Source organism: Tachypleus tridentatus, chromosome 13, assembly GCF_004210375.1.
Source record: "Tachypleus tridentatus isolate NWPU-2018 chromosome 13, ASM421037v1, whole genome shotgun sequence".
NCBI lineage: Eukaryota > Metazoa > Arthropoda > Merostomata > Xiphosura > Limulidae > Tachypleus > Tachypleus tridentatus.
Window position 1 is genome coordinate 165,173,139 of NC_134837.1, and position 26,825 is coordinate 165,199,963.

General features: G+C 34.9%; 1 protein-coding gene across 2 annotated transcripts in view; it reads right to left on the reverse strand.

The window, feature by feature from the left end:
* Positions 1-26,825, reverse strand: part of LOC143237657 (uncharacterized) — a 46,123-nt gene that overhangs the window by 4,020 nt on the left and 15,278 nt on the right. For both annotated transcript variants that reach the window (XM_076477150.1, XM_076477151.1), the window contains exons 3-4: positions 22,458-22,618; positions 2,214-2,349 (exon numbers count right to left, since the gene is read on the reverse strand). In XM_076477150.1, the coding sequence (XP_076333265.1) occupies positions 2,214-2,349; positions 22,458-22,618 (297 nt within the window). The remainder of the gene's footprint in view (positions 1-2,213; positions 2,350-22,457; positions 22,619-26,825) is intronic.

Here is a 26,825-nt window from a genome sequence, read left to right on the forward strand (position 1 = left end):
TAACACAACGTTATTTGATTTCTGAAAAGTATTTGTGTGTGTTTTCTAATAGCAAACCCACCTTGAGCTATCTACTGAGTACAGCGAGGGGAATCGAACCCCCAATTTTAGCGTTGTAAATCAGGAGATTTACCACTGTACCAGTGGGGAACATTCTGAAAAGTAACTATTAACTAACTTAATTAAATTAACTAAAAATAAACTTAAATTAACTTTTAGACTTAAATGTACAATATTGTATATGATATCATGAGTTCGTAGCTATTAATTACAATTCTTAATAACTTATTGATAAAATTTACTGTAATATCAATTAATTTAAAATGCAAAAATAATGGTTAACAGTCAAGAATAACTGTATAGATATAACTGTCTTACTGCATACTAAAGACATGGAACACAATGTATCGTGAATATATATAAAGCATAGTTGTCGTATCTATATATCTGGTGGGGAACCGGCTGAAGTAACTTCGATGAGATTTGCCAGGGAGATGTGAGTGGACTCTCTAAGGACCGAGTTCAGTTCAACTTATCAAAAGTTTCGTTTGTTCTTTTGATAAGCTCAAACCTAAACAATTGGTAATCTGTGTTGCGCTAATCGGTTGTATTGAAATTCGATTCTTAGTATGATAAGCCCTCAGACCTGCCGTTGATTCACCAGAAAACTTTTGAAAACTAGTATAAATTAGTTTTATTCTAAATACCATACAGATGCGACATTTTTCAATACTTAAGAAGCTTTTGATATGTTTGCCATAAAAGGTTTTAACTTTTGAATTAAATCATGATTTTCATAATTAATACCGCGTTTACAGCTTCTTACATTTATTCTGTAATTTGGTTTTTGTTGGGGTTTTTTTTTACTTTCGTGGAAAGCTACACAACGGCAATCTGCGCTAGTTATCCCAAATTTAGCAGCGAAGGACTAGAGGGAAGGCAGCTAGTCATCATTACCCACGGCCAACTTTTGGCCTATTCTTCTACCAACGAATAGTGGAATTGACCGAATATTATGATGCCCTCACAGCTCAGATTGAGAGTTTAGTGCCCTAACCACCTGGCTATGCCATGCCCACCTTTACTAGTGTTTCAATAAATACTAGTAATGCCGTAATTTTGACGATATTGTGCATTAGACCTCTTATGGCCTGGCAAGGCCAGATGGGTTAAGGCGTTCGATTCGTAATCCGAGGGTCGCCGGCTCAAATCCCAGTTGCACCAAACATGCTCGCCCTTTCAGCCGTGGGATTTTAAAATGTGATGGTCAATCCCACTATTCGTTGGTAAAAAGAGTAGTCCAAGAGTTGGCGGCGGGTTGATGACTAGCTGCCTTCCCTCCAGTCTTACACTGCTAAATTAGGGACGGTTAGCACAGATAGCCCTTGAGTAGCTTTGCGCGAATTTCAAAAACAAACAGTCTATTCCTAACAGAAACAAAACACGATGTGACAAACAGTTTCTATGACATATTGAAATGCACATTGACAGTAGTCACGTAGCGTGATACCATTTATATAGCTTGCGTTTACTTTTCTAGAAGGATGTAAACGAAACACCTCACCCTTATGTGACAGTCCTTTTGACTAAAAGCGATACCGATTTTTACTTTTACTTTAAATATCGTGGAGTGTGTGTGTGTTTTCTTCTTGCAAAGCCACATCGGGCTATCTGCTGGAATATCGTAGAATTGAAACAGGTGTTTATACTAAAACATTTCAGAATATACGCCAATAAGAAATACGAATATTTACATCAATCAAATAACACTAATTTTTCATGAGCATTTTTCTACGCTTAAAAACAAGGTGTAATCAAATGAAAATCAGTAAAACATAAGTTATAACTTATTTCTAACTTTTCTATACATAGAAAATAGAATTGGTCAAGGAAAACGACCCCTATAGGAATTTTGCATCAACAAAGAATGTTAATTTCACTTATGAACTCTGTTTTAGATTTAAAAATATATTATAATCTTAAAAACAAGACGATTCAAGGAAATCCGATTTATGTATGTATGTGAGTATATATATATATATAACAATTTATGTACACATACATATAGTTATCTATATATTTACATAAAAGCTCTCCAATGACACAGTGGTATGTCTGCTGACTCACACCGGGTTTCAACACCCATGATGGGCAGAGCACAGATAGCCCACTGTGTAGTTATATGCTTTATTCCACACAAAACCAAAATTTACCTAAAACAATTACTCTCAAGATTTCCTCTGCCACGTGTCATTACACAACTTCGTGGTTGGGGAATAAAAGATCCATTTGGAGAACCAGATCCCGAACTTCTGGTAGAGGATATTTTTGATATGATGCTATCATAACCTTTAAGACAGAGAAAAACAGCTTTTACATACACATTCATTTCATAATCGTTCTGTAAAAAAAAAATTATCAGCTATGTTGCTCAAGGAATGTACTTAGTGTTGTTTGTAAGTTCATACAATTTGTAATTATTCACAATTATACTTACACTGTTCTTGTTTTTTATCTCTCTGCTTAAATTTGATGCAATTTAATAACTCATCACCAATCAAATTTGCTTAATTTGTAAGTTTAAAACAAAATAAAAACCGATCAATCAAGATGTCATGTAATGTTTGTCTTCTTTTCACACTTATTCTTTGTAACGCTAACGGTTTTACTTTTCAGATAGGCCTCGCATGGCCAGGAGGGTTAAGGCGCTCGACTCGTAATGGTTGTGAGTTCGAATCCCCGTCGCACCAAAGATGCTCGCCCTTTAAGCCGTGGGGCATTATAATGTGACGGTCAATCCCACTATTCGTTGGTAAAAGAGTAGCTCAAGAGTTGGCGGTGGGTGGTGATAACTAGCTGCCTTCCCTCCCGTCTTACACTGCTAAATTAGGGACGGATAGCGCAGATAGCCCTCGTGTAGCTTTGCGCGAAATTCAAAACAAACAAGTTTTTGTAGAGTTGAGTTTAGTTGAGTACATCGCTTTTACACGTGGTGTTGTCTTTCGTGATCGAATTGCTCACATCACGCAATCACGAGTGACCCGGCATTTAAATGCAGACGTGAACCTCGTGCTTTCTATTATTGTAATACATGCATTACCAAGAACGTGACAATATCCACCCTTCACACACCTGCATAGTACTTTCATCCTCAACGGTAGTTACGGGGATTTTTGGATACTCACTTTTTGAATTTTTTTAAAATAATAAATAACAAGTCTTTAGTTAAATTAACAATATATATCATTTAAAATAACGTGATGAAATATATAATATTTTCTCCATTTTCTCATCATACAGGGTCATACGTAATGCCACATGAAAATTTCACACTTGTCACCATTAAATAGTTCTTACAACTAACAAAAGAATAGAACAGGTGATCCTTGATAGATAAATGACCCAGGTCTTGCACCTGTTTGACCGTGAGCAATTACTTGCTCATTTTGTTGTTTTGTGTTTTATCCACTCAATTCTAGAGCGAAACGGAATTACTACAAGGTACTAAGATCTAACTGTCCATAGCAAAGTCACACCTTTTCCCTAGCTCAGCACTGTGGACTTATAACGTTAAAATATGGGGTTCAGGCCCTGCTATGAGCATACCGGTGATAACTCAATATACATCCTTGTGCTTAACAGCAAATCAAATAAAAGTATTGGTGATTTACTAATCATAAAAAAAAAAAATCATCATAGCCTAAGTTTAGTTTAGTGACCAGAAGACATCAGAGACACCTACATGCATATTTGTAATTTTTATTCTTGCTGACAACTATACGTGTAATGGTGATAGGATAGGTTACTGCTGCTTATACAATATGTGTGTAATGGTGGTAGTTTAAGTTACTGCTTCTGACTCATTATACATGTAATGTTGGTAAGTTAGGTTACTGCTGCTTATACACAATATATGTAATGGTGGAAGGTTAAGTTACTGCTGCTGACTTGCTATACGTGTAATGATGGTAGTATAAGTTACTGCTGCTGACCAACTAAATTATACGTGTAATGATGGTAGTATAAGTTACTGCTGTTGACCAACTAAATTATACGTGTAATGGTGGTAGTATAAGTTACTGCTGCTGACCAACTAAATTATACGTGTAATGATGGTAGTATAAGTTACTGCTGTTGACCGATTTTACTATGAGTGGTTACAGTAGTGTAAATTACTATTCGTACTTGACCTTTCTGTTTTTTAAAATTTAATGTTCATGATGTGACAAGTAAAAATCATGTGTCAAGGATTGAGGAACATGTGTCTCTTTGATATGCAATAGGGCCTAAAACGTATTTTATATACACTTGGACATTTTTGGGCTATACTACTAAAACAAGTTTTATAATACGCATGGGGTAATTATAGATATTTTATACCATTGCATAAAATAATTTTTACATTTTATTTTTATTAATGCGGGAAGAGAGCTAGTTCAGAGTTGAAATGTTGTAGGTAAATAATTATAAGATATCAAGAACAGACATTGTGATATCCTTCTTGAAAACATCTTTAATTTCATACTTACAATAACTCTCTTAGTGTTCAGTAAGGAAATAGTACAGAAAATGAAACAACTATTTTATTATTTACAAGGAAACACTGGTGTGCAGTTTCGATTATTTTCTATGCAGAGAAAAGCAAGAAAATCGTGACGCATATTACTGGAGTAGAAACAACAGTGTACAGTTTCAGTTATCTTATGTGTATTGAATAAAACCACCGTGACAATTATTATTGAGAAAAAAGAAGTATTGGTACACACTTGGAATTTTCTGTGTAGTGAATACCACACAGTGACAAATATTAGTGAAGATATTACTGGTTATATTCGCAACCGTTCTTGATGAGTTGGGTTAAAAGGTTTTGACATTTATTTTTGCAATAAACATTAGCTTACAGTTTCATATTATCCATTTTTACTGCTCAGAGGTATTTCGACTTACATATAGTCCAAAACCCAAGTAAGATACAACCAAAAACCCTTAAATGTATTAAATAAATACTTGTGACGTTTACTATTCGAGATTCTCAGACTATATACATAATTATAATTGATACACTAAACATAAGAGTTCTAAGTTCTGAAAATGACGTTTTAAAAGATAACTATTTATGTCTGACTAACTGAATTATCGGTGATGTTTACTTAAGAGAAAGTAGGTAGTAAAGGAATGTGGAAGACATGATCACTTATTCAGTTAGTCTCTAATATTAGTCTGTATTAACGAACGTAACAAGCATGATAAACGCGTTAGTACGTCTTTATTGCAAGTATATACATATTATAAGGAACATAGGAGAAATAGCCAACTCATTAATGTGTCTTTAGTACAAGGCAGTGTATAATGGAAGAAAGCCTTTTCCACAAGGCTTTACAACTACGTTGTATATAACTAGAAAAGTCGAGCTTTCTCTTAAGAATCGAATTAAGCATCTAAAACTGATAAAATCCCATATTAAATACTAGATTATATATCTATATAGATAATAAAGTCTTTCTCAAAACCAGAATATATATATATATATATATAAGTGTGGGAGATTAAGTTCAGAAGAGATATGTAGTGGCCTCGCACTTTTTATTGTCAATGTTCCGAGAAAAACTAGTACTGCAAATGACAACAAAGTTGTCCTTTTCCTCGTTACTAAAAAAACAACAACACCGGAAGAGGCAGATAACAATGATTTTAATTCATGGATGGTAACTAAAAATAAAATACAGGGTGTTGTTTCATCTTCTCAAGTTTACAACAAAGAAATGCTTGACTGCTTACGAGTTTCAGGGTCATACCATCATAAAAGAGTTTTTTAGAAGCTTATGTAAACCATAAAGTTTAGAGTGAACTTCAGAATTTTATTTATTTGCAAGTACGTCAAGGTAACAGTTTATAAAGCACTTCACTTGAACCTTGGGTTATGCACAGAACACGAAACAACACTACAAAGAACCTGTTCCCATGACAGTTAAAGCTACCCTTGAACTCAAAGTGAAAGTTGATGAACTGGTTGTTGATATGGTAGATGGGCGCCACCAAGACATAAAGTTGTGAGTACTGGTTGGCTAGATATCCATGAAAAACTATTTTTCCTGTGAACAAACCCCATCTTTACTCATAAAAAGTGAGTTAATTCACAACCCCAAGTGTTTGTATATTCCACATTTCACAAGACATTCCAATTCACATACATGTATAATATTTGTAAACTTCCGCATTTTAAAGAAAGCTGGATTTCAGGCGACTTTCAATGAACTTATTTTTTACCTAAGTTTTACGTTTTCTTAGCAGAGCATTTTGAAAGACAGTAATTAGAGAATCGTACCTGATTCATATTCCCAGTGTTGTTAATTGTTTTTATACAGTTAAAGTGTGTCAATACAAACTGAAATAATTATTAATATTTGTTTAGTTTCAATCCTGGGTTAACACGATCTGCAATAATATTTTACACTCACCAGCTGTTTATTACATTTTAATCACCAGGTCAAAGAAAACTCGAATTTTCTTTTGCACGGTTAGCATACATAGACTCAATGATTATGCTAACTGGAATTTTTTTGCCGAAGTTTCAATCAAAAGCCGTTATAAAGTTTCTTCCACTCAGCTATTAGTTCATTTTGAGAACAAACAAAATACAACAAATAACTTAAGTTAAAAATAAAACTAGGATGTTTCATACCTCAATTAGCTACTTTTATAGAGTTAGTGTAAAGAAAGCCGGATATTATGGCCTTAAAAATTGTTGTTCTTATGGGAATAATATTTTATCAGAAGTACATTGAGAAACAAATTCTAATAGAAAAATTTGGAATTTGTTAGGTTGTTTTAAAATCAGGTTATACTGCATACCGATATCGTTTTTGTCACAAAATTTGCATTTCTTCTCAAAATGGCATTACTTTTAGTTCTCTTCCTTCTCTCCATTTTAACAACATGTGATTGATGATTCGAATTAAATGTGTGTCACTATGCACGACATTTCAAGACAATTCATACCATCCAGAAAATATTATGCTTGAGGTGAGGATTCGTTAAGAAATACACTCACTACACTGACTGAAAACGACGGAAAACATGTAACATATTCTGGTTCCTTGAGTCTTTCATTCACGCTGTGCGCTGTTCAAATCATTTTGAATAAAACGTATGGTCCCTAATGTCCTCTGGTAAAATTTAGTTCCTCAAAAACAAGTAATTGATCCGGCCAGGTGGTTAGGGCGCTCGACACGTAATCTGAAGGTTGCAGTTAAGAATCCCTGTCACACCAAACATGCTCGCCCTTTCAACCGTGGAGGCGTTATGTAGTGACGGTCAATCCCATTTTCGTTGGTAAAAGAGTAGCTCAAGAGTTGACAGTGGGTGGTGATGACTAATTTCCTTCTCTATGGTATTTCCCTGTTAAATTATGGTCGGCGAGCGTAAACAGCCTTCATATAACTTTGCGCGAAATTCAACCCAAACCTGATCAGCTCTATGTTATATTTCAGCCAATAATGTAACGAAGCCATAATCAACTTCCTATTAGTTCTCTGTCTATAAACAAAACCAACATGTTAGTAAAATTTGACTATCAGTCAGGCTAACCTGAAGTTCGCTAAGGAACCGTAATCATCACCCTGTCAATAACAAAATAAGTAACATTTGTTTATTATCTAGGCCAAAACACAAGACTATTTGAACTCTTCCATCGTGAAGAATCGAACCCCAGACTTTATCGTTTTAAGTTTTTTAATCTACCTTTGACTCATTCAGTGGTTACGTTCATAGCCGCGTTTTTCAGGGTATAGAAACACGCAGCGCAGAAATCGAGATTTCAGAAAATGTGATTTATAAAAGTTTAAATTAATCGCACATTAAAATAATTAGCTTTGAATAAAAAAAACATTAAATGAATCTCATCTACTCACGTTAAGTCAATAGTATACCAAAGTTTCAGAAAAAAACAAACAAAGCATTGCAAACAGCCTTCGAACCATATCTCATAAGACCCGTTAACGACTTGGAAATGAACGTGGTGAAGGGTCTGGAAGTCATTTAGTGGGAACTGCAGTCTTCCCTAAATATGACACTCGTAAGATATGAAGTTACTTGAGTGAAATAATTTACTGTTAACAACGACACTGTATGGATAACCTGATATTATGTATGTGTATTTTATGTGTTAACCCTCGGGTGGAAATGTTCAATGCAGATTCCATAACTTCATAACACAGTATTTAAAACATTATATATTTACATACCGCATTTTTATTTAAAAAGAGATATATGTTTCTCATCCTCCATTCTTAGTCCCAGGCTTTAAAAGTTGGTACGCGTAGAAGGTGGATTTGAGGATTACTTGTTTCTCATCCCTCTGCCTCAAAAAGCTTTACAACAAACAAATCACATATTCCCTTAGTTATGATAAATTTCCAAACTGCAATTCTTTACTTTTGGATATTACAAGTTCCTACTAAGTAGTTTGTGCATGACATTGTAATGATACATTTGTGTATTTAGTGGTTTTTGTTAACTAACAAACCACCACAATGATATATAATTTAGTAATACTTTTATACAGTACCTCTTGTACTTGTCACTTTAATGTCATTAATTATTATTTTTTAACCAGCATTTAATTTGTTCTGTTTTAGTGCAAAGCTACGCGATGGGCGTTAGCCGTCCCTAATTTAGTGGTGTAAGACTAGAGGGAAGGCAGCTAGTCATCACCACTTACCGCCAACTCTTGGGCTACTCTTTTACCAACGAATAGTGGGATTGACCGTCACAAGTTAACGCCCCCACGGCTGAAAGGGCTAGCATATTTGGTGCGACTGGGATTCGAACCCGCGACTCTCCTGGCCATGCCGAGCCTACGGAGATCGAACGAAAGGCTGACCTCACAACGAATAAAATGTAATTTGCAAATTGTTAATTTTGATTGTCCTGTACTAACTGTCAAGTGAAGCAGGAAAAGGATAGGAATATGAAACAAGTGAAGCAGGAAAAGGATATGAATATGAAAACTCTCACATAAGTTGACAAAATGATGAAGAATGACTTCAACTGATAAATGTTTAATAGGATGATTATACAAATATCTAATAGTTGTTGTTTTTTTCCTAGCGACTAAACAAAACACGTTCACCCTTTCAGCCGTGGGAGTGTTATAATAGTACAATCAATCTCATTATCCATTGGTAAAAAAGTAGCCCAAGAGGTGGTCTCTAATGGGGGGGGGGGGTCGAAAATGAACCTGCTTCTCGAAGGACACAATCTAAATACCGACACTGAATAATCGATTGATTTGTCTCTAGTGAATGAGCGAATAAGTGGATTTCGTATTAACTTATGTGTAGATAAAACAGTGAAATTAGCACAGAGTAGTTCTCTAACTCATAAATGACAGACTGACGTCATAAATCAGGAAAGGGGCTTGTGGATCCCACATACGAATATAATGATTGAAACAGTATGTTAACTACTGTGAGTGTATGTTTTCTAACAGCAAAACCACATTGGGCTATTTGCTGTGTCTACCGAGGGGAATCAAACCTCTGGTTTTAGAGTTGTAAGTCTAAAGACTTATCGCTGTTCCACAGGGGATCTTAACTTTTGATTGAGCATATTTTCAAAACTGTCAAAGGTAGACTCGATTAATCTTGGAAGATTAATTTCTATGGCTGTGAATCGTTTAGTTGTCCTCACTCAGAAAACACCAAAAAAAAAAAGAAAAGAAAAATATCTGAATGCCTCGTTTTTTTGTAAAGATATCACTATGTAAGTTTGAGTAGGAGAAACATAAAAACTATTATTAATTAACACATCTTATTTTAAGAGAACAAGACAACGAACTGTACCTCTGACCTGATCAATCGATGAAGACATATTTGCATTAAAGTTGAATAAAGAAAAATAAAATATTTCTCAATGCGATCCTTCATATCCTTATTAATTCATTAAAATTCCTTAGGACTTTGTATAGGATTATAACCCAAGATATCTAACCATTGGAAAGACAGAAGTACAAAATCCATTCATTATAGATTATCTTTATTTTCCGCGTGCTTATGAAAATAGAGAAGACATGATCAAATCTTTAGTTAATTTCTTATACCATTCTGTATTACAGATGATCAGCCTTTTAAAAGATTCCTTGATAATGTAGTGGATGAGATAACAAGTTCTTTATTGAGTTATTACCACTAGGCTATATAGGAAAGTAGAATGAATTATCAGCTCTTTACTTTCAAAGTGTTTGTTTTTGTATAATATCTTTTACCGAAACGTTTAAATATTCTTGATGCGCAGTACGTTTTACCGTAACGTTTAAAAATTGTTGGTGCGTAGCATGTTTCGCCGAGACGTTTGAAAAATTGTTTACGCACCTCGTATTTTGTTTGGATAGTACGTATTTTCAGAAAAGCTGTATAAGTCACAACCAAAGCTATTAAATCAGAAAATTCCCACAAACACTTACATTTTACAGGGAAAGCAAAACATAAAAGAATTACAGTAAACAGATGCATCTTAATGTAGACGACAAAAACGTTTTGGTGTGATAGAATTGATTTTTATTCTTTGTTTTTTACATGTACACTAAAGAAGTTTAACACCGATCAAAGCACAGACCTTCCCCCCTTCAATTGTAAAGTCTCGCCGAGATACGTTTGTGAGTGTGCAGTCCAGGTGGCTTAACGTTACGTTTACTTAACAGTGAATACATATTCATTAACCACTTAGCAAATATCATAGAATCTGTAAACAGATTTTTCTTTATTACTTTAGTTGTCAAGGTAGTGCTACTTAATTTCATTTTATAGTTAAGTGGCATAATGAACTATTTCTGCTGTACCTTCCGTATGATCAAGCCTCGAATTTTAGCATAATAAACCTTCAAGCTTACCCCTAAGCATTCGCGGCTCCCAAACTAGAAATTATTCAAATTAACGATTTTATGTGTGTTCGTATAATCAGCTGATAATGTATTAAGTGTGAGTTATTATCTACTAAAACAAGGCAAACAAAAGCATTTTGCAAACTTTCAACCTTTGATTTTACACAACTCTTTATAGAAATGATAAACACGTATATACAATTTTCTTTACTAAGAAATAAACTTTTATGTTTGCAACATTTTTAGAGTTTTTTTTTTAAATACTTAGATATAGTTTCAGGGAAAATAAATAAATATATATTATAGTCATTATATATCCATATCGATTTGAAAAATTACCACTTTCCCATAGGAGAGATGGAAGTTAACTGATAATAAATGGATATTTGTTTTTCACAGATAAAATATGTTTAGCTACTTTCAGATCTTAACGTCTTGATAGCTAGTATTTTATGTGATTTTGAAATCCAATTATTGAAATAATAGTAGGGTCAAAATTCCCCCTTTTATTTTTAAAAACACCAGAACCTGCGAATGACGTAATACCGAGGTTAAGATTTAAAACTAACGATATTTCATCGTTACTTAATCAACAGACTGTTTAATCCAACTTCAGAAAAATAGCTGAAGATGCATATATATATATATATATATATTAACGTGTTTTACCTCTGTTGGATACGGGAGATCTTTCAGAAAACATCTTCGTCTCTTAAACATTTTTATTCAAAAACAGCACTTATAACCACAAGGTATTCACGACTACGGAGATACTGAACGGTGAGCAGTTAATGAGTTTACTAGGTGTTCCTAAGCTCTCCTACCGGATTGTTGTCCAAGAAACTTAGTTATTGGATTGTGAAATAATACAATACGGATTGGAGCATGTGCTGTGAACTAACATTATATACGTCATTACTCGCACACCTGGCACGTGCATGGTTAAGCAAAGAAACGGATCTTCTTTCAAATCTATAATAACATATTTTACGTGAGAAAAACAATGTTAACAATAGCCATAAACATCACGTGCTATGTTACATAATAATACATATGTCTTTTATACAAAAATAATTTTACTGATTTATTTCGTAAATATTATATAGTTCAAACTTTAATACATTTGTTGTTCGAAACAAAACCATTTCATTTATTATCTTAAAACGTTTTACTTCTCTTCCTATAAATGAAGATCATGAAATCTCCTTTTCAATTAATTTGTACTTACGTGGAAAACCGACTTCTGAAAATAAACAGTGTATATAAAACGTGCTATATCTAGATATAGACTGATTATTAAATGATGTTTTGTTTTCAGAGGTAAAGTATGGTTTTTTTAGAAGTCCATTGTGTACAAGGTACCACAAACATCTGGGGTAACTGATAAGCTCAAATCTCTTCTTACATCTTTTGTTTTGTGTATCAAGTCTCAAAAGTCCTGCTCTCAGGGGCTGGGCATGGCCATGTGGTTAAGGCCCTCGACTTGTAATCCGAGACTCATGGGTTCGAATCCCGGTCACAACAAACACGCTCGCCCTTTCAGCCGTGGGGGCGTTATAATGTTACAGTCAATCCTACTATTCGTTGATATAAGAGTAGCCTAAGAGTTGGCGGTGGGTGGTGATGACTAGCTGTCTTCGTTCTAGTCTTATACTGCTGAATTAGGGACGGCTACAACAGATAGCCCTCGTGTAGCTTTGCGCGAAATTCAAAAAACAAACCTGCTTTCAGGACACTAGGCATGATCTTCACAGGATCAAGCTGTACAGTAACGAAGATTCAGAGCATTTGGTGTATTTTAAATAAGACAAAAACACTTTCTCCACTTTGTTACAACTACACACTGATTCAAGTGTAGGGCTAAATGTCAAGAGTCAACATTTTCTATAGAAAACCCCACGCTTGTTGAGTAGACTGGCAATCGATTGTTGTATAGGTTTTATCTTAGTAAAGGAATACACTTTCATTCTGTAGTTCATAAGGACCAACACATTTTTATCATGTGTAGAAACAGAAACCATAGAGTTAGTGAACAGAAAATTTACATTTACGTAAGATAACTGCGCTGACAAATTATAAAAGTTTGTTCAAATTGTTGGCCAAATCGACAGCTTGTTTAGTGAAATAAGTTAAATAGAGACCTCATTTTTTATATACAATAATCCACACAGAAATATTCAGGCTATAACAAGTCCTAAAATCATACTTGTACATTTAAAACTAAATACAAAACTACATTTTAAATAATTTCACAAATTTGCAAGATATCTCTAGTATAAACTGTAGTTTCGAGGTAAATCTCCTAGCTGTAGATAAAACTTTTGATAAGAATACATAACTATACAGATTTGTCAGAATTTAAGATTTTAACACGTGCTAGGACTAATTACAGAACACCAAGCAAATTCATACATTATGTTGAATTTTTGAAGTTCCAAACCGTAAAGTTCAACACTCGTAAAGGTGACTCTCAACTATTGTACATTGGTGTGTGCCTAGACCAGACTTATAGTGCACCTACTGTCGCAAAGTGCAAAACTCCTTTTTGTAACAACAGCTCGTGAACCAAGCATGCTCAAATTCACATTCCAGCATACTAATCACCTAGCCCAGCCGAAGAGTTTGTGAAAACAATTATAAGATATGATAGCCAGTAAACTTAGTAAAACGTATGACAATCATACTGATGCAACTACACATCAACAACAAAAATGGTTCGATTCATTACTTTTTTCTTTATTCTTGTTTTTATTGATTGTTTACCAAGTAAAAAAAAACACACACTAGGAAATCAACACCTGGCTACGTTAAGTAATTATTCACACGTTGATTTGATACATTTGTAGCATAATTTCCAGACATCCTAAACAATGACTCATTGTATCGCTGGGACATTTTAATAGTTATGGAGACTTTTATTTCATGTCGTAGAAGCTTAAGTGATATAAAATAGTAGTATCATTTATTTTAAATTTTATTTTCCGTAAATGTTATCATTCTCTAAAAGAATCCAAAACAAGCTTAGTATACGAAATACAAGTGAAATACTAGAAAAATCAATTATTGCAATAAGTTTGTTTCTTAATCCTGCAGTATTCAGTTACACGCATAATCAACAGTTAGGTACAAGTATATAACGCGGGTCCAGAACCGATAAGCAAATAATGAAATACGGTTATAAAAGGAAAAGAAGCAGACACACGTGAACAAATACAGTCTTTAATCATAACATAAGCAGTTTTAAACTTCAAACTAGTCAGTTGGCCTCTTGGTTTACTTATGACTGGAAGTGGGTGCAAAGCAAAAATGAAGAGAGAGACTAAAATTAATCGAGTCAAACCGAGATCCTAGTGTGGTATCCCACAATCCTAGGTAACCATCGTTCTACACACATAACCACTTATGAGTTATGTTATAAGTGCGGTTACTTGGATTTGCTTCTTGAAGAAACCAAATCTAGACGTTTGAAATTACTTGGAGAGTTTTATAGCCACAAATATTTTCAAGCATGATTTAACCAAGATATGTTTTATCATTATACAAGAGTTCCCTCAGTATATACAACGAACAGCGCTGCACTTTTTCATTAGTAATGTACCACTCTAATATTTCATTCACTAGTGTTTCATTGCAGAGCAAATTCAATCAAAATCAAGCTAACGCCAAATCATTACATTAAGGTTTATGATGAATTGTGTGAAACCAAAAGTTTTCAATATTTTGTACCAAGATAAGTCGAATATTATAGAAATCGAAAAACATCCAAAACAATTATAACAGCGATATACAGCTTGACTCAGCAACGAGGCGAATCAGTCAGGGTGTTTTGACATAAGCTGCAAGAGCTGAACAATAGATCATACAGAGCTTATCGACACCCAAACAAACTGATATATCCAGAATACCTTAAAATCAGATTATAAGCGAGATTTGCTTAGTAACACAGCCAACAGAAGTTTAAATTAATCAAATACGCCTAAAGCAATTTTGTCAGATTTAACCAAAGTGGGTAACAGAGAAGAGATACGAGAAAGACATATTGACAGACCTTAACATTGTGCTATAAATACAGTAACTAATAGTAAGAATGATAAAACAAGCTGATGAAGCAAAACAAGATTAAGCCTGAAGATTTAAAATGTTTTAACTATAATAAGGTAGGACATGTGGCAAAAAAACTGTTATAAAAATAATGAGCATATAACTTGTTTTAACTGTGGACTGAAAGGCCACATGGCAAGAAACTGCAGACGCCCATCAAAAGTGGAGAACGTAAAAGCTCCAAAGGCTGGAACTTTCAGATTAAGGCTCGTGAGAAACAATGATAGAAACCGGAATTACGGAATAAAATTAGAAGTGATTCCGGCATTTTGGAATAAGAAACTGTCAACTAAGTTACATTAGCAGTTGTAGTTCAAATAAAGGATATATATAATGTCAACTTTTAGTTGACACTAGTGTTTGATATTCTTTACTAAGTATAGACTTAGTAGATAGAAGTCCAACATTATTATCTAATAATTTGGAAGAATATTTAAAAGTATATTAACGTCTATAACAGGGTATCTAGGACAACCTGTTAAAATGCTAGGCAAATATAGTGTTCAACTAAGAATAGGAAATTTGAAGCTCAGACACTCATTCAACATCTCTGAGAATACATATTTAGAGACAAATAGTATTTTAGAGCAAGACTTGTTACAAGACTACGACACTAAAATATCTTTTACCAGAAGAAAGAAATGGAGATCTTAAGTTTTGAAGGATCAGTACCTTCAGACTTTTATGTTAAACTTACGACAACAAATATCTTCTCGTTGACTAAATATAGTCAGATGCTGAACACTAGCATTAGCAAGGCTAAGGGTCAAGCGTCAAAAGCACTGACACTTCTAATTCAGCGGTAAAAAACAGAGCTGGCATGATAAGAATACGCAATAAACAAGAAAATTCCTCAGCCTAACAAAGACATCAGTAGTAATAGTTATAATAACAATAATTCCGAGAATGCTAAGAAGAAAGTAAGGTAAAGTAAGATGAACAAACTTAAACAGGGAAATGGTAAGTCAGATCCCTTTGATTATTCTACATTTTTGCATGACGGAAGCAATAGACTATTCCAACAGGAGGATTGGATAAAAATAGTGCAAGTAAGAATAGTTGAAATAATGGCAGTGCTTCCTGAAAGTCGATTTATTATTGGTACTAAAGTAGAAGACTTAATTGAGCGTATATAAATAGAAGAAACAGGAGTTTATATAGCTGCTTATATCAGTAAGGTGTCTGTGAGAGACATCATGTCAAGGCTTAGCATGTCCAGGTGGGTTAAGGCGTTCGACTCGTAATCTGAGGGTCGCGGGTTCGAATCCCCGTCGCACCAAACGTGCTTGCCCTTTCAGCCGTGGGGGCATTATAATGTGACGATCAATCCCACTATTCGTTGGTAAAAAAGTAGCCCAAGAGTTGGCGGTAAGTGGTGATGACTAGCTGCCTTCCGTCTAGTCTTACATTGCTAAATTAGGGACGACTAGCGCAGATAACCCTCGTGTAGCTTTGCGTGAAATTCCAAAAACAAACAAACAAACATGATATCAATTAATGTATTAAAAATAAGTGAGGAAAAATAATACTATATGCGTGCATAGTGGTAGGTAAAGTTAGCAGTAGAGAGAAAATAGCCACTATTGAACAGCATAACAGAAACAGGCATCACAAAGAGTGGAACTCTACCATAGAGAATGTAAAAGAAAAATATAAATAAACTTAAGCATAAGATAGTGTTAAGTGATAATAAGCCTATAGCACAAAACACCTACAGAGTGCCAGAGAAGCACAGTAAAGAAATGTGTAAAGGAAATACTTTAACAAGAGGAAACAGAAGATAGTAGTAGTTAATAAGCATCTCCAGCTGTATTAGTTCCTAAAAAGGACGGTAAATTACGGTGCTGTGTGAATTTTAGAAAGGTGAACGGCGTAACAGTCAGAAACCTCTACTCATAACCTAATATCCGGTAGGCTACACTAATATTTTTTTATTATTTAACGAAGAGTTAGCGCCAATCATTCTTATCAACTGAGAACTAGAGAGTTAATCACTAAGTACTGCTAGTAGGATTATTTTTAACATGTCAACCTACGTGACCACAACATACAAAATTCGTATAACAGGATTTACTTCCCACTAACTTCACTCTATCTATAAAATTGTGTATCTATTCATTACAAACAAGCATATAAGAATTATAATTAAAACATATACAATGTTTATCCTGAATATTAAATAACGGACATAAGTATTTGAAGGTTACGCCGTTCACCTTTCTAAAATCCACACAAAACCGTATCAAACCGTCGATTTTAGGAACTAATACAACTGGAGATGCATATAAACTACTAGTATTTTTTATTACACCTTGTTCACGCATTAATGTTGTTCTACCCTGTGCTCCTCCGGCACTCTGTAGGATATCAGGATTTATAGGCTCATTATCTTATGGTTAACTTTATTTGGACACTCATTAAAATCACTCCTACATCTAGCAGTTTTATTAACTACTGTTTATATTTCTCTTCTACATCTTCAAAGATAGAGTTTCACTGTGTTTTACTGTATGATGCTTGTTTCGGGCTACGTGAGTTGTCTTACTTTCATAAAGAAAGATAAAGGCCCCCCTTTTACAAAATGTTGCACGCTTTGATTCTAGATAATTTAATAATCTCTTTATATGAATATCCTTTCGTGGAAAAATATTTGGCAAATCCTCCAAACATAAGTTTATCCTGCACAGAATTGCACTGTTAAATGTTCAAAAATTTGTTGTGAATGAAACATACAGATTCTAAACATGTCATCTGTAGCGCCAGGGCTCTTATCTGCGACAATACCTCTCACTGTACGAGAACATGCAACATTTCTTATGATACACGATCAGAGGTGTCACTAGGTACTTAAAAAATTTGTGCATTGGGACCATAAACGCAAAAATTTTCCGCGTTTCAGTATAACATCTATCACAGTTTTCTGAACTTTTTTTTTTCTTCAAGACACCAACTGTGTATTTTAAGCACTGTTAAATAGAATCAGAACATGGCCTTGTGTATCAGTGCCTAGCAACGCCTGTTCACGCAATTATTTCTCTGTACAATGAAGTTTTGGATGCATGAGCTATGTTTAATTTTGATTTAATTATTTTTAACCAAATTTCTGTTTTTATACACATGTCACGAATTTGTTCATTTTTAACTGTATCCTTTTACTAAACCTTATTTATAATGGTATAGGTGTTGGTTTGGTTTGATTGAATTTTTAACAAAGTTACACGATGGCTACCTGCGCTAACCGTCCCTAATTTAGCAGTGAAAGACTAGAGAAAAGGCAATTAATCATTACCTCCCGCCGCCAACTCTTAAGCGACTCTTTTACCAATGAATAATGAGATTGACCTTCACATTATAGCGCCTCTACGGCTGAAAGAGCACCTGTTTGGTGAACGTAGATTCGAATCTGCGATCCTCAGATTAAGAGTAGAGCGCCCGCCCTAACCACCTAGCAATGTCGGGCCACAAGACTACAGAAATAAGTAACTTATGGATATCTGGTAATGTTAAGAGTTTAACTAAATAGACCATTTTTGTTTGGTTTGTTTTGAATTTCACGCAAAGCCATTCAGGGACTATCTGTGCTAGCCGCCCCTAATTTAGCAGTGTAAGACTAAAGGGAAGGCAGGCAGTCACCACTACCCACTGCCAACTCTTGGACTTCTCTTTTACTGACGAATAGAGGGACTGACCTTATAACGCCCCTCGCCTGAAAGGACGAGCATGTTTGGTGTGACGGAGATTCGAACCTGCGACCGTTAGATTACGAGTCGAGCACCCTAACTACCTGGCCATGCCAGGCCAAAGCATTTCTAAATACTTTGTTTTACAATGCGTTTAAAAAACTTTCACAACTGCCCCTTTTAAATATCTAGTTTAATTTTGCAAAACAAATTTAAATGGCGGGATTTTAGATATTATAACACAAACTTTGTAATGCTATTATCATTACGTTTTGTTACCAGTTTATTTCTTTGACTATATACACTTCATGTAACACGGTGATAGGATTAGAACACGGTGATAGGTTTGTTTTTGAGACAATTTCCGAAATTTTATGTGTTCGTATAGTGTGCTTGTCCACGTAACGTCAATCAATTTTCGGAAAACAGAAGGCATCCATGCTTTATCAACGTTCTCATGACACTGATCAAACATTGTTTGTTTTTTAATTTCGCTCTACTCGAGGGCTATCTACGATAGTCGTCCCTATTTTAGCGGTGTAAGACTAGAGGGAAGGCAGCTAGTCATCACCCCACCGTCAACTCTTGGGCTACTCTTTTACCAACGAATAGTGGAATTGACCGTAACATTATAACGGCTGGAAGGGCGAGCATGTTTGGTGCCACCGGGATTCAAACCCGCGACCCTCGGATTACGAGTCGAACGCCTTAACAGGCTTAATGGCCATGCCGGGCTCCATTAATCAAACATAGTGAAGGCCTGTTAAACACTGAATATTTATTATTTCAAAAACGAACTATGTATGCTTAATAGTGTAATAAGTAATATAACAAGTATACAAATAAATATGGTTTAAACTTAACGTCTTTCTTTCCTTTCAAACATTTCACAAAGACTTAGGTGTTGAGGTCTTGCTTTGAGATATTTCCTCAGATACTGAACATAAATGTATATGTATATATATAAATTATCAATTTTCCAAAACTCCCGAATGTATTTTGATGGTTAGCGTACATGTTTCTTTCACGTCAGAAGTTAAGAAAGTGACACATACCTGTCGATAATGACATGGTTACAGCTCTGGTTATATTGTTACTATGACGTATTATACTTTGTACTGCAGAGGAAAGGAAGACCGGTAATGTTCGACCATAATACTCTTCTAAATGTCTTCCTTATTCTTCATAAAAATATTGCTTTATACGCCTAATTTCATATATTGCGTAATGCCTATCAAAACACTGACAGAACACGGTTTCGTATCATAGCAACGTATGCTATATTAAAATCGAACCTTTGATTGGTTGTGAAATATTACGCACAACCTGCTCGTTCTCAAATTAAATTTTAAGTTTTATATATTTTCTACATCATTGAACAAACATACATACAGCTGTATAAACTATACACGGGTTTTATTCCCTGATTATTCGTGGACGGTGAGATTACACGATTTAGGATTTGTAACGTACAGTCGTTACTCGAGTGCCTTTTTTATCAAGTTTATTATAACAACAACAATTAACAAAAGAAAGAATAAAACACACATAATTAGATTTCACTTTGTTTTCGATTCAAATAAGTAGAAAAAGTGTTGTCCAAATAAATTGCCGAATGGAAAAACGAAAATTGGCAATCAAAACTTGTGGTGTTCAGTCACTTTGGATCTTGCGCAATCCAAGCCATTTGTATTATTCAATCTTCCATGCACGCTTTACCATGTATTCAAGCTAGTATACACAACCGGAAGTTAATAAGAATGTACAGAACACCGATACGAAACTTGTAAAAGAAACACAAAATCCTTTGTTAAATTTTCAGCACGAAAAAATGTTTGTTTCAACACTTCGCATTTCACAACCCAGAAACACTAGAAAATTATACTTTGTTTTGGTAAAAACGGAGCTTTGAGCTATCTGGGAAGACGGAGTAATCAATATTCATTATTATCACGTATAAACGTCTCTAGGTGACGCTTTGTATTTATCAAGTTTGTCAGTCAACCCAAGAGATGCCGTCACTAGCAACAGCACTAGTATTTTTTTATTTTAATTATTTCATGATTAAAATAGTTAATAAACAAAAGTTTGTAATATGTTCCAAACTAAATGATAACGAAAGATGTTTAAAATAGTCAAAACAGATAAAACTAGAATGGTACATTTTTTTTTCACTTTTTTATACAAAATCCTAAAATTTAATTCTGAAAAACATTTACTTGGTCAACTATTAAGAAAGTTATGTTATTAAAATTAACAAGTTTTAGCTATTCTTTAACATTGCAAGAAAGCTCGTTTGGGCTGAGAAAACACTTTACATGGTACTGTTTCTCGTCATCACTGATTATGGTACTGCACAATTTGAAAGTTAGAATTTATTAGCATTTAGGCTTATAGAATAGAATTGGTCTTTACATATTAATAACCTGTCATTCAGCAATACTCATAGGTGAAGAAACATCAGATCATAATCCATCTATTAATAACTTTACCAGCATTACAAATAGGTCTACAGTCCTGGAACTTTATATTAAAAACTTATTATTTCAAAAAATATCTTTCTAACTAAAACTGTTTAAATCATTTTAATAATTCATGTATTATAAATTGTGAATCATGGATTGGCATTCATTTTAAGTTTGTATTTCTTTATGTCTGCTCTGCTGTTTAGTAAGTTTAATGCTTTGATTCCTTACTTAATGGTTTATGTGTTAATTCTATATGCTGATTGCTCCTTCTCAGTGTTTTCTAAGCTTATATTTGTCAATGTCAATACGACCTTTATATCATTTTTTACTCATATATCAAAACATCTTATTTTCAGATTTTGCTGATAATCTAATATATATATGCGCGTGCGTGCGTGTGTGTACCTGTGTGAGTTTCATTATTACCTCAATCATAGGCATGGCATGGCCTGGTGGGGAGGGCGCTCGACTCGCAATATGAGGGGCGCAGGTTTAAGTCTCTGTCACATCGATTATGCTCGCCATTTCAGGCGAGGGAGAGTCATAAGCGGATGGTCAATTGCACTATTTTTGTAGATTTGCAGGAAATTCAAAACTTCCAAACGAAATTCTCAACCATGTTTGTCTTCATCAGTAGGTGGCCCGGCATGGCCAAGCGCGTAAGGCGTGCGACTCGTAATCCGAGGGTCGTGGGTTCGCATCCCCGTCGCGCTAAACATGCTCGCCCTCCCAGCCGTGGGGGCGTTATAATGTGACGGTCACTCCCACTATTCGTTGGTAAAAGAGTAGCCCAAGAGTTGGCGGTGGGTGGTGATGACTAGCTGCCTTCCCTCTAGTCTTACACTGCTAAATTAGGGACGGCTAGCACAGATAGCCCTCGAGTAGCTTTGTGCGAAATTCCAAAACAAACAAAAAAAATTCATCAGTAGACCTTGTTCCTCCATATTATTTAGAAAGTGCCAACAGATGGCAATAACTCTGATTTGTAATCCACAATACGAGAACGTTGAAATAATGTCATTACATTTCAGTCACTACGAAACGAAAATTTACTGATTTTGTTTGAAGATTCACTGTTTATTTCTGTTTTGTTTTTAGTGTTTTACAATTTGTAACTCCTGTAACTGTGCTTTCTAAAACATGAAAACATACATTAACTTAGTATTTAAATTTGTGAAGTATGTCATTTGAACAACAAAAAGTACTTTGTTAAATTATAGGTGTTGATAAAAATCAAATATAGAGGTCACTTAATTAAGTTTTTATCCAATATTTTGATAATTAATTAGAAAAAGATCAAATACAATTTTAAATCTAATAACTTCTTACCTGTATTATCGAGCATCATTCGACTGTCAGCCAAAGTCACATTACGACCTCTCTCCTTATAATTATCAGTTTTTTTAGTGACAGATGGTACTGGAATACAGGTAGCATTATCTCTGAGGCCTGAATGTTCGGAAATACTCGTTCTCGAAGGTGTTGGCAGTCTTAGTTAAGAGAAACAACCCATTAGTAAGATATAGAAATGCCTTCACTGCAGCTCATCCTACTTATTCTAATGTTGCTGCTCAAACCTTCAGTCTCTTTTATTTTTGAATTATATTTCTAGGCATTCTTTATTTATCTTTAATAATGTTATTTCTAAGGCCTTCTCTGTTATTTCTCAAATACTTCGGGTTGTGTCTACTACTTCTATTCAATAATCATGTCTTCCTTAACGTATTTTGTTGTATTTATAACGTGTTATTTTTTAAAACCTAGTCCGCTTTTTTCCTTATCTTGTCTGATCTTTAAAGCTATTCTGCTATATTTAGAATTGTACATATTATTATTACCAGTGTTTAATTTGTTACTTAAAGGTTCTAAATTGTATTCTTAATATCTACCTTTATGATGCTTTCAGTTTCTAATACTTAAATATCGAAAAGTTACTGAATGAAGAATGAAACTATTCTGTTGTGATATCAATTTGTTCTATGGGTTAAGTGTGACCTATAGTATCTTATGAGACAGTAAAATTTGTTATCCGCCATATCTAAGTTCAAACGACAGTGTCTTTTAATGCTTATGTTTATTATTTTCTATAGCTGTTATTCATTTAAAAACATTAAGCGAAATCTTGATAAAACACATTCCAAATCTATATAAATATAACAGTACTGTCTGCCCAGCTGGTAATCTGAAGGTCACGGGCTCGTTACATCAAACATGTTCGTCGTCTGGCGTGTGTGTGTGGAGGGGAGGCGTTATAAGAGTAGCTCAAGAGTTAGCAATTAGCATTCCCTTTAGTCTTACACTGTTAAATTACGGACAGCTAGCACAGATAGCCTTCGCGTACTTTGCGCGAAATTCAAACAACAACAACAATATTGTTTGTGCATGTAACTACTTCGCAGAGTTTAGCTAGATCTTCATCAAAACTAATAAGGATGTTCATTAGGCCCATGCGAGGCTTACATACAAATTTCCACTTTTGAATTATGCGTTTTGCGGTTTTTATGGGCGTTTTTTCATCACTACTTTGCACCCTGTGCACGAATTTTCACCAAATTTAGTATGAGGTTCAATGGTCCATGACAAAATGCATAGAAATTTTCAGTTTTGTATTTTGTGATTTTATCAGCATTTTTTCCTTTTTACCACTACTTCACATCCTATGGATGGATTTTCACCAAATGCGGTATGAGGGTTTGTTGGGTCTATGAAGAGATACGTGCAAACTTGCAGTTTCACATTTTTTCTTTTGCTGTCTTTATTGGCGTGTTTTTTTTTTTTTTTACGGTTACATACAGGTAAGCAACTTTTCAAGCCCTAAGTAACCTTTCATTAATCATGAATTTACATAGCTTCTGTTCAGGGGACGGGTATCCAGCTAGTTAACAATATTTGAGTAAACCTATTAAGTGAAATAGGATATTTGAAGAACAAACGTAGAAGAGAGAAGGTTATTGTAAGCACAGCTTTACTTAGAATTCTTGTAAAAAAGAATCAATAATATCTACGCTGTTGTGCAACATGCCACATTACTCTTAAACATACAGTATTCCACACTACACTATTGTTTTGCAATGTGTCACACAACACAACACTACTTTAACTATAAGATATAATAGACAATACTAGATAACATGCTATACTAGTCAGCATATTTATTTACTTTATATTATGGTAATTACATCAAAACACATGATTAATCATTTTTTCATTATGCTACATCACTCATTATTACGCGATACTTTACACTATTATACACACAAAAGAAAACATTGCAATCAATACAAATCTGTTTTGCATTACACCACATGAAACGACACTTCACTGGGTTTTTACATCACACTAACACTTCCCACACATTACACCACATGACACAACACTTCACTGGGTTTTTACGTCACACTAACACTTCCTACACAACACTAAGTTATTATTTTACATCATGCTACCTCACACAACACCATATAATACTACTAGTACATCATGTTTCACCTTGTATAGTTATATATACGGTACTCTTAAACTGTGTTTAGTTTGTTTGTTTTGAATTTCGCGGAAAGCTACTCAAGGGCTATCTGCGCTAGTCGTCCCTAATTTAGCAATGTAAGACTAGAGGGATGGCAGCAGCTATTCATCACCACCCGTCGCCAACTCTTGGGCTACTCTTTTACCAATGAATAGTGGGATTGACTGTAACATTATAATGCCCCCACGGCTGAAAGGGCGAGCATGTTTGGTGCGACGGGGATGCAAACCCATGATCCTCGGATTACGAGTCGAGTGCCTTAAACACCTGGCCATGCCGAGCCCTTAAACCATGTAACACAAATAACTTGTCATTACAGAGGGTTGATAATACTTGATTCAAGACCAACTTGCATATTCTAAAGTTGTAGTGTGTCGCCGCATATACGAATCGTGGCGCCACAGCGATATGTTTGATACGTATATATTTGATTCATGGTGTGAACTTCCAACCATTACATTAGACTAGAGGAAAGGTAACTAGTCAGCAGCGCCTACCGCCAACTCTTGGGCTACTCGCATTTGATTGAATATTGTGATCCGCTGTTCTTACAGTGCGCCCACGATTTTGATGCTAAAAGAGCGTTTCTGTGCAACGGGCAGAAGAACACGAAGCTAAAAGAGCGTTTCTGTGCAACGGCCAGTAGAACACGAAGCATCGTACTCATAGTTTCAACACGCTAACCTCTGACTTCGCCAAGTCGGGAATGTTGTTTAATGATATATGGCTAAAATACAAGATTTCGGACAATTAAACCTTTATGTTCTCCATAAAAACAAAAAACTTTTCCCGTCAGAGTCTTTAAAACAGTAATGAGCTTTAGACTTCCAAACAAAGTTAATTCAAAGTTAATCAAAAGCAATGCCTTCACTTCATCCGCAAAGTGAAAGAGATTAATACAAAAGAGAATCTAACAATCTCTCTAAATAAACAAAAAATACTGCAATGAACCCAGACACCTCTTCTGGTGCCGTTTGTTAGATAACAAACAGGATGTTAAGACTAATAAGGGCTCACAAACCAAACATTTACAAGCTCTCATCCACTTTTTGAAAGGTCTGTCAGAATGTAACTTAAGATTGACAGAAGCTTGTTACTACAGATTACAAAAGAAACTGCAGACCTAAAACATGATTCTTATAAAGCGCGAGTAAACTTCTGTATAGCATCGTCATTTCTAACCGCAAATACCACGTTATACTAGAACACAGCATCTGACTTCACGATACTTCTTACACAAAATGGCACTATAAAACTATGTTAAAGTACATAACACTTCTTGTAGATCTACTTTATTTACGATATTACATAACGCTGCACAATGTAGCAATACCTAGTGATGGTACATCATGGTACAAGTGATGTTATACATGGAAGCTGTCGAAATGAACAACCTCCTAGTGGTTAGACGAGTGATTGAATAATAAACAACCTCATTGTTGAACTACTGATTAGACACTGTTTTGAATAACGAACAACCTCCCTGATTAGCCAACGTTTTGAATAAGGGACAACCTTCCCGTTTAGCTAATGATTAGACGACGTTTTGAATAGTGGACAGCCTCCCTGTTGAACTACTGATTAGACGTCATTTAGCATTCTAATGGAGAACGTTCCTATTGAACTAGTGTTTGTTTTGTTTTTTTGTTTTTTTGAATTTCGAACAAAGCTACTCGAGGGCTATCTGTGCTAGCCGTCCCTAATTTAGCAGTGTAAGACTAGAAGGAAGACAGCTAGTCATCACCACCCACCGCCAACTCTTGGGCTACTCTTTTACCAACAAATAGTGAGATTGACCGTCACATTATAACGCCTCTACGGCTGAAAGGGCGAGCATGTTTGGCGCGACGGGGATGCGAACCCACGACCCTCAGATTACAAGTCGCACGCCTTAACACGCTTGGCCATGCCGGGCCCTTGAACTAATGATCAGGCGACATTTTGAATAATGGACAGCTTCCTATTGAACTAGTCATTAGACGACGTTTTGAATAATGGACAGCTCCCCATTGAACTAGTCATTAGACGACGTTTTGAATAATGGACAGCTTCCTATTGAACTAGTCATTAGACGACGTTTTGAATAATGGACAGCTTCCCATTGAACTAGTCATTAGACGACGTTTTGAATAATGGACAGCTTCCTATTGAACTAGTCATTAGACGACGTTTTG